Below are 12,738 nucleotides of genomic sequence, written 5' to 3' on the forward strand. Positions count from 1 at the left end.
TAGTTTTTTTTTGGACGCCATTTTGTTTTCACAAAGTAAAGGCATGTTTTTTTTTTTTTTTTTTTTTTTTTTTTTTTTTTTTTTTTAAACTCAACATTTTTTTCAACAATATGCTAGCCGAATTACGCTTATACTAGAACTTTTATGGAACAAAAATGCATAATCATGACGAAGATAAGGTGCGAAATTGGGAAAAAGTGCAGAATCGCAAACTGCTCGCCGCGTTTTTAAGAATTGCACATACACGGTATCTATGCACACGTCGACCTATTTTCACTTTAAAAAACATCCCAGATTTGCACAAAAATGGCATTGCACACACGCTTGACTTTATCCATGTACACACCGATCTATTTTCACTTAAAAAGTCAAAGAAAATTGACAGAAATCCAATTCTTCTTACTCTTATAAAAAGCGCCAAACAAAAAAAAGTGAGCGATTCTGTACTTTAGCAGCGAAATTGTTTTTAAGTGCTTATTAGCTAAAATCACGATCGGAATTTTCCAGAAAATGTCACATGACATGTCTCATGATCTCTTATTTCTCTGAGACAAAATAATCTGTGATTCAAACTGTGTATTTCTCAGATTATTGCTAATGTCCTAGCAGTAACCTTTATAGCCTTACCAAAATGTCGCCAAACTACCTGTTATCATATTCTAAAGATTAGCCTACTTTTGTATTAAATACTAAGCACGAATAACTTAGTACAGGTTGTTGAGACATTAGTATTTCGGGAAGCAAGCAAGATGAAAAATTAGCAAACCGCCTTCACCGAGAATCGAACTACGGACCTCTGGAATACCGACGCAGCGTGCAGAACCACTACACCATGAAGGCACGAGAAATACTTTAAAAGGTTATCCACAAAATCTCTGAACAGCTTCACCGTGTTATGATGAACACTTTGTCAGAGGTAGTGCTGTAAAGTTTGACTGACTGATTTTCCTTTTCTAAAAACTGAACATGCAAGGAGTCATAGATAAAACACGCCACAAAAGTGATTGTACACATTTCGTAAAATCCGTAAAATTTCGTAAATAACATTATCATCTACCATTTTTTGTTTTTTATTTTTGCATTTTGGGGACGTTTAGAAAATTGTTCTGGGCTAATCTTTAGAATATGGTTACAGTTAGTTTGGCGACATTTTGGTAAGGCGATAAAGGTTACTAGCTAGGAATTTAGCAATAATTTGAGAAGTATACAGTTCGAATCACGGATTATTTTGTCTCAGAGAAATGAGAGATCATGAGACATGTCATGTGACATTTTCCGAAAAATTCCGATCGTGATTTTAGCTAATAAGCACTTAGAAACAATTTCGCTGCTAAAGTGCAGAATCGCCCACTTATTTGTTTGGCGCTTTTTACAAGAAGAATAGGATTTTTGCCAATTTTCTTTAACTTTTTAAGTGAAAATAGGTCCATGTTTACATAGATAAAGTCAAGAGTGTGCACAATGCTATTTTTGTGCAATTCTGGAATGCTTTTTTATGTGAAAATAGGTCGACGTGTACATGGATATCGTGTATATGCAATTCTTAAAAACGCGGCAAGCAGTTTGCGATTCTGCACTTTCTCCCAATTTCGCACCTAATCTTCGCCATGATTAAGCATTTTTGTACCATAAAAGTTCTAGTATAAGCGTAATTCGGCTAGCAGATTGTTGGAAAAAATGTTGAGTTAAAAAAGAAAAAAAAAAAAAAAAAAAAAAAAAAAAAAAAAAAAAAAAATCTGAAATTCTTTCAGATTTTAAATTACGTCCAAAGGGGCGTTTTTTTAACGTTTTGAGTGTTACCTTTATTTATTAAATATCATGTTCTTTGCACTTAAACCATAAAATTCAGTTCAAGAGCAATATCGCAAAATAATGTTAAATTAAGCATATCTTTAGAATTTCCGATATACACAGTCTCGCGAGCTGGAGATAAAGGTATTTTTTTTCTATATAACGTTGCCATTTCTCGCTTTTAAAGCATTGAGTTTGTAAATCAAAAATTCGTTAAAGTTTTACAAAATATAAAATCTATAATAAAACAAATTCCAAATTTGGGATTTCAGATGCCCATATTCGCAGTAGGATTTCGTCATTCAAAATTCGATGGCTCTATGTACCATTGTTTTATCACAATGCGAGAAATAGACAATCATTTATGCAGATTTTTCATTATTTAATTTCTTCAAATATAATGCAGGACTCTAACATTTTGTGGCAACAGTTTGAAAAGTGAACCGACGTTTATGAGTCCGACGCAAAATGCCAAAACGAAAGCAATAGTCCTTCGGGACTGAAATCCCTTTGGACTAAAAAAAAAAAAAAAAAAAAAAAAGCCTTTACTTCGTGAAAACAAAATGGCGTCGGAAAAAAAAAAAAAAAAAAACTAGCAGGTTGCTGTAGCAGGGTTGGTCGCCAAATTTTAGCCAAAAAATCGTTAAGTTACCCTAATGTACAGATTCACCTTGTTTGGTTTTATTTTTTGCTTGCTTACTTTGTTATATTTTATTTAATGTCGAAAAATAGCTCGTAGTCTTCAGGAAACATCCCACGGCGTTCGAAACGTGATCATTTTTTTATCATAAGGATGAAAATTAGAGTCGTGATATCGCCAAATTAGTAAACTTATCCCATTTATGTTATCAAATGCTTTAAAGAAAAAAATCCGATCTAAAATAAAGTAAGAAGAGGTTTTCAGGCAATGAAATCTCGACGTGACTCACCGTGATCAAAGATTAACAGTTAGAAAATGTGTGAAAAATTCATATTTGAGTGTTGTAAGGATTTCTACAGAATACGCCCGACGCATATTGTAATCATGTCTTATTTGTACATGAAAGCAACTTTAACATTTTTGATTCCAATACGCATATAATTATACGGAGGAAAAAAAAAAAAAAAATCTGAAATGTTTCAGATTTTAAATTACGTCCAAAGGGGCGTTTTTTAACATTTTGTGTGTTACCTTTCTTTATTAAATATCGTGTTCCTCGCACTTAAACCATAAGATCCAGTGCAACAGCAATATCGCAAAATAGTTTTAAAACGAGCCTATCTTAAGAATTTCCGATACAGAGACTCACGCGCTGGAGATAAAAATGTTTTTTCTGCGCAACGTTGCCATTGCTCGCTTTGAAATCCTTGAGTTTGTTAATCAAAAATTCGTCAAAGTTTTAAAAAATAGGAAATCGATCATAAAACAAATTTCAAATTTCAAATTTGGTCTTCCACATGCTCATATTCGTTGGAGGATTACGTTATTCAAAATTCGATGACTCTATGTACCGTTGTTTTATCACAATACGAGAAATATACATACATTTATGCAGATTTTTCATTATTTAATTTCTTCAAATATAATGCAGGACTCTAACATTTTGTGGCAACAGTTTGAAAAGTGAACCGACATTTATGAGTCCGACGCAAAATGCCAAAACGAAACTAATAATCCTTCGGGATTCAAATCCCTTTGGATTAAAAAAAAAAAAAAAAAAAAAAAAAAATGAGGAGCTTAATCCCAAGACCGTGGTTGGAACACTAAAGCATGGCGGTGGAGGTGCTCTTGTGTGAGGGTGCATGTCAGCATTAGTATTAAATAATTTAACGTTTATTGATGGCACAATGAACCAAGCTCTTTGTTTAAATATTATACCCAAAATTTGGAAACTGGAAATAACTTTATTTTTTATCAGGATAACAACTATAAGCACACGGCCTTTTGGGTGTCTAGCAATATTCTTTTTCTGGATAGTTCCGGGATTCGGACGATACCCGAATAGTCAGTGAAAGCCACCCGGGTGTCCGGACGCTGCTCTCACCTGTCACCTGACTATAATTGCCACAAGTTCTTAGCAAACCGCCTTCGCCGGGAATCGAACCACGGACCTAGTAACCAAATTTAAACCCAACAGAACGCCCAAGTAACCACATTTAAATGTGGTAGGAAAATGTCAATAGAAAACTCCAATTTTCTGAGGTATACTTAGAAATACATCTACTTTAAGATGATAGTAAAAAATATGATAGGTTTTAATTCAAAATTTTCTTCGAAAAATTTATAAAAATTATTAAAGAATACAAATTTTAAATCTAAATCATAAAAAATGGCCGAATTTTATTTGGAATGAACGTAAATTACGAATTCTGGAAGAAGGAATCAAGTAAGTTTAATAAAAGAAAAGATGTTAATAAATATATGTCAAATTGAATTAATATGGAGGAGCTAAAATTTTGAGAGCTAATTTTTTAAAACAACTACTCGTGCGATTTTTACAAAACTCCCCATTTCGGCATAATTTCAGTCGTTGAATCGAAATGTGGAAAAAAATTCGCATGTCATTTCGGAAAAAGGTCTGTGATTTTGTGTCAAAATACCTATATTAGAACAAGGCTATTTATAAATGTAATACATATCCTAAGTCGCGCTTTGAGACATGAAAAACGCAATTTGAGTTTCGTCAATTGGCCCAGTGGAATGGGAGATTATGAGACTGACCCGCTGCCTACTGCGCTACCGAGGCGTCAATTTGCCCAGTAGAACGAGTGATCAATTGGCCCAGTGGAATGGGAGATTATGAGACTGACCCGCTGCCTACTGCGCTACCGAGGCGTCAATTTGCCCAATAGAACGAGTGATTAATTGGCCCAGTGGAATGGGAGATTATGAGACTGACCCGCTGCCTACTGCGCTACCGAGGCGTCAATTGGCCCAGTAGAACGGGTGATATAGAACTGTTGCGCGATGTATCTGCGCCAATGGGATCCGACTGAATTTAAGGGCTAAACAAAGAAGTATACCAAGTAAAATTAAAAAAACATTAAACTCTATTCACCTTTATTCTTCCTTATTAAATGCGAGATTCGAATCCCGCGAACGGGCTGGCTGCATGGGCGTTTTCGTGGTTTTCCCCATGTGTAACGTGTATACGAGCCAGTTTCCCTTAGAAAGTCCTCCACGAAGCCATCCGTCCCCTTAGGCAGATAGCCCTAATGTGCTTTGCCATACTTAAATAAACCAAACCAATCCTTATTAAATGCATTACCATAGCTTTCAGTGAATGCCATACATTTTCTGAAACATAATACTGCCAAATGCAAATGAAACCAATTATATGTTACTTCTAAGACTCTTTCGAAAAAACATTTAAAATATTTTACAGATGTTAAACGTCAGCATTCTTTTGGAAATAATCATAAAAATTATGATTCTAGAGGGGAAAAAAGTGGCCACCAGTATTATTAGATTTTTGTACTTAAATATAATTAACCATCAATAATATAACTAGCGTCTACATCCCAAAACGGCAGCCTATGAGAGAGGCGATTCTATTATTTTCATCGGGGAGTAGGGGAGTTAGAATGGTTTTTTAAGGAATGCAACGGCAGTGGACTATATGTTTGCTTACATTTGGAAGTTCAAAAAATTGCTAAAGTGGATTGCCTTAGTTTCTACGGTTACTTTACAGGGAAATATTAGGCAGATTTTTCGGTTTGCTGATAGAAGGCAAATAGACAATTTACCTTTATAATCCGCGTTTATCTATTTAAACTTCACAAGATTTAAGATGAAGCGAATATATTTAATACAACAGAACGCAATCTTAAGACTTGTAAATCTTTTAAACGACAACAGCAAATTTTTAAACATTACTGTAAAAAATATCTTCTCTTCTAATTATAATAAATAATGAGATAATGCATGGATGAATTGTTAATTATGTGATAACTATGCATTTATAAAAAGTTTTTAATAATGAAATATAAATAATATTTTTAATTATCAATGTATTGTTTTTTAAAAGATTTACAAGTCTTAAGCTTGCGTTCTGTTGTGTTGCATATATTCGCTTCATCTTAAATCTTCTGAAGTTTAAATAGGTAAACGCGGATTTATAAAAGTAAATTATCTATTTGCCCTCTATCAGCAAACCAAAAAAAAAAAAAAAAAAAAAAAAAAAAAACTGCCTAATATTTCCCTGAAAGTAACCGCAGAAATTAAGGCAATCCACCTTTGCAATTTTCTGAACTTCCTAATGTAAGCAAACATAGTGCACTGCCGTTGCGTTCCTCAGAAAACCATTACAACTTCCCTACTCCCCGATGAAAATAATACACTCATGTCCAAAATTATCTTTACATACACAAAAATGATGATATTCAATGAAATATCGAATCAATGTGATCCGTATTTGCAGGGAATATGTGAAAACCAAACCTAATTAGCATTATCCAATCAAAAGTAATCAAACGGTTTGTGATATGCAAATCTAGGCGTTACGTCATCCAAGGGTGAATCAAGCGCTTTGCGCAAACTGAATATTTGAGTGAATTTCTATAACATAGCGTTTAATTTCAGTGTGTAGGGACTCAAAGCAGTTTGTTATGGCTTCGAAGTATCATTTGGAAGAATCTGTAAAGTGGCGAATTATCGGCCGTTTAGAAGCAGGGCAGTCAATCATGGAAACAGCCACATGTCTGAATATTTCAAGACAGACAGTCTCTAAGCTATAGAAACAGTTTCAAAATGATGGAAGTGTTGTAAGGAGGCCTGGACAAGGTCGGAAACGAATGACAACTGCTTGTGAAGATCGGTATCTGGCATTAACTGCCCGTCATAACAGAAAGGCTACTGCTCGGCAGTTAAGTTCAGAGCTTGCAGCCGCCACTGGAACTGTTGCAACACGGCAAACAATATACAGAAGGCTTAATGAAAAAGGCCTTTATGCCAGAAAGCCAAGGGTATGTGTTTTACTGTCTTCACAGAAAAAGAGGGATCGCTTTAATTGGTGTAAAGAACATCAAAACTGGACTGAACATCAATGGTCCCATGTTCTCTTTACTGATGAGTTGCGGTTTAGTTTAACTGGTGATTCTAAACGTGTTTACATCTGGAGGGAGTCAGGAACACGAAATGATCCCTCGAACATTGTGGAACGTGACCGTTTCGGTAGTGGAGGTGTGATGGTATGAGGTGGAATAATGATCGATGGACGTACGCCCCTACACGTGTTCAGCAGCGGATCTGTGACAGGCCAGATATATCGAGATGAGGTCTTAGATCCTTATGTAAGACTTTTCAGGGGTGCATATGGACCTGACTTTTTATTTATGGATGATAATGCCCATCCACATCGAGCAAACCTCGTTGATGAATTCCTTGAAAGTGAAGACATTAAGCGAATACCTTGGCCACCAAACTCTCCTGACCTTAACCCGATAGAGAACTTATGGGACTACCTTGGAAGAGCAATTGCACGTATACATCCTCCTCCTAGAGATGTAAATGCTCTGAAGACGGCATTGCTAGAAGAGTGGAGATTAATTCCCCAAACTGTGGTTAACAACGTTATTTCCAGCCTTAAAACACGTTGTGATATGTGTGTACAAGTCAGGGGAGATCATATTCCATATTAAATTCGTAAGACTTAATTCTTTTTCTGAATCATTCCTTTTTTTCTTAACTCTCTTTGTCACACTTTATTACCATTTTTATTGTTTCATGCTACAATTTTATATCATATGAGGTGATCTTCAATTTTTTCTTTTGCATTTATGTGTCATCATGTTATGTATGATTCCACGAAAATTCATTAAATTATTAGTCTCTGAGAAACCCGTGAATTTATGCATGTAAACATAATTTTGGACATGAGTGTAGAATCGCCTCTCTCATAGGCTGCCGTTTTGGGATGTAGACGCTAGTCAATAATATAATAATTTCGGAAATGCTAATTTAGAAATCGAAATATTTGTGTAAAACTTACGTCATTGGACCCAGCTTGGCATATCGTTTCGAAATAATGGTTTTGATGGATTCTTTCGATACCAAGTTGTGATCAACCTTTCTGGAAGGAAAAAAAAAAAAAAAAAGATAATTAATTGGAATATATAATTTATAGTATATTCTGAAACCATGGTTTCAATATGAGCTAAAAAGTGAAATTACTCTTAACTTAAAAAATTAAAATTCTTAACTTAGTAGAAAAGTAGCTTAAAAATTCGTTGTTTTTCTGGAACCGTTGTCAAATAATGCAAGTAGTATAAGTAGTTAAGGTCTTTCAATTTTTCTGAAAAAAATATATTTGAATTTTACTTATCTAAAAAAAAAAAAAAAATCTGAAAAGTTTCAGATTTTAAATTACGTTCAAAAGCGCGTTTTTTTAACGTTATGTGTGTTGCTTTTATTTATTAAATATCATGTTCTTTGCACAAAATTTATTTCAATAGCAATGTCGCAAAATAATTTTAAAATGAGCCTATCTTTAGAATTTCCGATTACACAGTTCCGCGTGCTGGAGATAAAAAATAAAAAGTTTTTTTTTTCCCCAGTAGAGTGTTGCCATAGCTCGCTTTTAAATCCTTTAGTTTGTTAATCAAAAATCCGTTAAAGTTTTACAAAATATGAAATTGATGATAAAACAAATTCTAAATTTCAAATTTGGTCTTCCACATGCCCATATTCGTAGGAGGATTCCGTCATTCAAAATTCCATGGCTCTAGGTACCGTTATTTTATCATAATGAGAGAAATAGGACATACATTTATGCAGATTTTTCATTATTTAATTTCTTCAAATATAATGCAGGACTCTAGCATTTGGTGGCAACAGTTTGAAAAGTGAAAAGGATATTTATTTATAGTGATTCAACGCAAGATTGCAAAACGAAAACAATAGTCCTTCAGGGACAAAGCCTGTTTGGGCTAAAAATACATTGTGGCAAAAGGATTATTCTATAATATTCTAAACATAAAGAGTTAAAATATTGTACAAAATAACGAGATTTGGTGATACTTGGCAACATCCAAAGTTTTCAAAAATTCAATCTTTTCAGTTTTGAAAATGTGGAAAGTCTCCAGTTCCAAAATTAATGCGAAATAAAATGCTCTCTTTTCATAACCAACCCACAAATTTTGTGTTTGAAGAACTGCAGTTTAGAACTCTTAAATACCTATCAGGAGATGCGAAGTAGAAGTATTCGTATATCTCTGAACGAATTGGTGCTGTCCCGTGTAAAATTTTCTGCTTGCTGTAAACCAGAAAAACAATAGCTATTATCACCGTAATAAAAACTTCCTTGAGTTTTTCAGTCCGAAAGAATGTATGCCATTATTAAAAATCAGAAGGTATCATCACATATGCATTCATAAAGTGCTAACTTTTTATTACTTCCTTATACGAAGAAAAGGAAGTATTGTAATCACAGAAAATTCCGATTACCATATTTCAACGAAAATTAACGAGCTTTTTCAGTGTTATCTGTACGTAAGGACAGAATAAAAGCCTCTTTTTCTGCTCGAGATTGAAAATGCAACACCAAGAAGAAGTGGTTAGAAATTTATGCTAATTTTAGAGTAGACGCACGTCATTGAGTTATGCAAAAGATGTGAAATGTGCAGCTCTCCGACGCACTTGAAGTAAGCTATAAGGTAAGGAACGTGCAGAATGGGCAATATTCGTGTCGTTATTTCTGACAGACGAATTATCGAAGACAGTTGGGTTTTGTCCCGGAGGATACATGTAATAGGAGAGAATGCCAGGCCGACGTCAACGAAGGCACTTCCAGAAGATAGACAATTTTACGAGGGGTATAATGATCGGACTGAGAAGGGCGGGTTGGTCCTTACGCAGCTGATACTCACATGGAAGCGAGCACAGTGCATCGGCTATGGCGAATACGTGGTCTGCACTCACGGCGTCCGTTAAGAAGACTGCCATTGACCCCACAGCATAGAAGCCAACGCTTAGAATATTGCCGGACTGGAGCGATGTGGATGACAGAATGGCGAAACGTCGTGTTCTCAGATGATTCACGCTTCTGTTTATCCAGTGACAGTCGCCGCATACGTGTATGGCGTCGGTGATCGTTAGATCTAATCCCGCAGTAACTGTGGAACGCCCCACCGCGCGACAACGTGGCATAATGATTTGGAGCGCTATTGCCTACGATTACAGGTCACTTCCAGTTCGAATTCAGGGCACTATGACGGCCCAACGATACTTGGATAATGTACTGCGGCCGGTGGCAATCCCCTGCCTGCAGGCGTTGCCTAATGCAATTTTTCAGCAGGATAACGCCCTACCACACAGTGCTCGCATTTCCCAAAATGCTCTGCAACGTATACAGACGCTTCCCTGGCCACCGTACTCTCCTGACCTGTCACCAATCGAACATGCGTGGGATGTGATTGGACGCCGTTTGGAGACTCTGCCCCAGCCTCGTTCAGAAGACGAATTGTGGCAAATGGTTGAAAGGGAACGGAGAGCCATCCCTCAGGACGCCATCCGCACTCTTATTGACTCTATGGCTAGCCATGTTTCTTCGTGCATATCTGTCCGCGGTGGTCCTAAATCCTACTGAACCGACGCCGTTCTCGCTATGTATTCTGACTATCATTTTGAAATAAAGATCACTTATTGCTGTTTGCTGTCTCTGACTTTTTTCCAAATTTCATCAATTTCTGACCACTCCTTCTTGGTGTTGCATTTTCAATGTTGAGCAGTGTATTTTCTTTAACAAATATTCTTTATTATATAAAGCTAATTTAAGTTTTAAACTATGTAAAACTCAGTTGTGTATAAATAAAAGATTAATTATTGCTTAATTATTTAAATGATGTTGCAAATTAATTCGCAGCAGTAATTAATCTTTTATTTGTATACAATTGAATTTACGTGAGTTTAAAATTTAAATTAGCTTTATATAATAGAGAATATTTGTTGAATTCAAATTTCATTTCTTGCAGCATTGGCGCAAGAGAATTCTTTAATTATTTATTTATTTAACTTTACTATTAGTTTCTTATGAAACAATTTATATATATATATATATATATATATATATATATATATATATATATATATATATATATATATATATATATATATAAAGTCACTCTGTTAGTCGGCTCAGTGAGGTCAGTTTGTTATTCTTATATGTTGACGAATTGCGCATTTTTTGCTTTGCAAATGATTGAATTATATTGTTCTTATCTTCCGCTTAAGGTTCTTAAGCCTTTAGTTAATCTGCATGCAATAGTTGTAGAATTATTAACAATTTAAAAGTTGTTTAAGTGCGGTTAAGCCTAACGTTTCCTACTATAGCAGCGATATTGTTTGCATTTGAAACTTAGCAGAATAGTGAATTAAATTTTGCTGCATCTTCAGTGTCTTTTTGCCGATTGGGACCAAAAACAAATTTTTAGTTTTGTGCCCCGAAAAATCTGCCATCTTGTCTGCTGGTCGAATTGCTTATTCTTGCGTAGAAACTATAATTGTAATTGTAATTTTTTTTTGTTTTAACTGTATTTGTTGTTTTATGTTTTTCTATACTTTCAATTTTTAATGAAGGTATTTCGAGTTTATATGTATTTTTGCCTTGCCGCGTAGTGAGAACTGAACTAATTGAATGAGAAATATATCTCTAATGAAATTAGAGGAATAAGTTTAATTATAATGCAGGAATAAACTGCGTATGGTTTAATATTTCGTACAAGGAAGTCATGTGGTGTACACATCAGATTTTTTCGAATTTCGTTTCGGTATACCATATGCAAACATACAGTGTACTCTCGATTAACCGGATACGGATTATGCGGTATGTGGATTACCTGTGCGTCGCGGGGCGAACGCACGCACACTCAACGAGGGTATGTAAAAAACAAACATGTGCAAGATCTAGCATGCTCTAAAAACAGCTGAAGTGCATCTTTAGGCTTAGTTTCAAGAATTACCTCGTTTTTTCACAATTCTTTCTAAGGAGGATGATGATTTACTGAAGTTCATGAAAATATTGACTGCATTGAATGTGATACCCGGAGTAGTAATCCCCACAGCACAAAACATCCTCAGGATGTCCTATTTAAGTCGCAATATCCCGGGACATACTTAGGATGTCCTGAGGACATTGTAATTTAACATCCTGAGGATGTCTTATTTAAGTCACTAAGTCCCGAGATAGGAGAGGATGTCTCATTTAAGTCGCTATGTCCCGGGATATGAGAGGATGTCCTGAGGATGTTGATTCTCAGATGTCCTGAGGACTTCACCAATTTCACATCCTGAGGACGTTCATACTGCATTGTCCAGAGGACTTCGGTTGTCAAACAGCTCCGTCAAACAGCTTTTAAAAGCTCGGTAAAAAGAAAAACCAATAATAATTGTTTGCTCATGGGAAAAGGTTCTTCTTTGAGATTTATCGAACGCGAAAAAGACGAGGCAATAACCGAAGTTGTATGCCAGAAAATTGAATATAATCAAAATCTTCAAAGAGATGTCGATCGGGAAAATATCGAGGATTTGTTTCATCCCGCGAGTATACTCAGCTAGACTTTCAGTGCTTGAATTATTTGAGTGACGCAGATATCGTTTCAAATGCCAAAAGATGAGGCAGAGAGTGATACTGAAAATACAAGCGAAACTTTCAATGATACTACTCCGGAGACGCAAACAGTTTTGTTGAAACTCTGTTAACCTAAGGGAATACGAATACAGTGATAAAATAGCACTTCGAAAATAACGCAGCGAAACTTTACAAATATTTGAACTCTTTCGAAAATAAAATTAAATTACCGATTTAAAAAAAAAAAAAAAAAAAAAAAAAAAACCTGAAATCTTTAAAATTTTATATTACACCCAAAAGGGCGTTTTTTTAACGTTTTGTGTGTTCCCTTTATTTATTAACTATCATGTTCTTCGCACTTAAAACACATAAAATTCAATTCAACAGCAATATCACAAAATAT

At 35.1% G+C, this 12,738-nt stretch overlaps 1 protein-coding gene across 1 annotated transcript in view; it reads right to left on the minus strand.

The window, feature by feature from the left end:
* The window catches only part of LOC118205806 (Na(+)/citrate cotransporter-like), a 120,718-nt gene that overhangs the window by 48,566 nt on the left and 59,414 nt on the right, over positions 1–12,738 (minus strand). The window contains exon 9 of the mRNA XM_085812292.1: positions 7,761–7,841. Coding sequence (XP_085668418.1) covers positions 7,761–7,841 — 81 coding nt within the window. The remainder of the gene's footprint in view (positions 1–7,760; positions 7,842–12,738) is intronic.

Source organism: Stegodyphus dumicola, chromosome 3 (assembly GCF_044657685.1).
Source record: "Stegodyphus dumicola isolate Sdum_Otavi_A_Nest chromosome 3, ASM4465768v1".
Classification (NCBI taxonomy): domain Eukaryota; kingdom Metazoa; phylum Arthropoda; class Arachnida; order Araneae; family Eresidae; genus Stegodyphus; species Stegodyphus dumicola.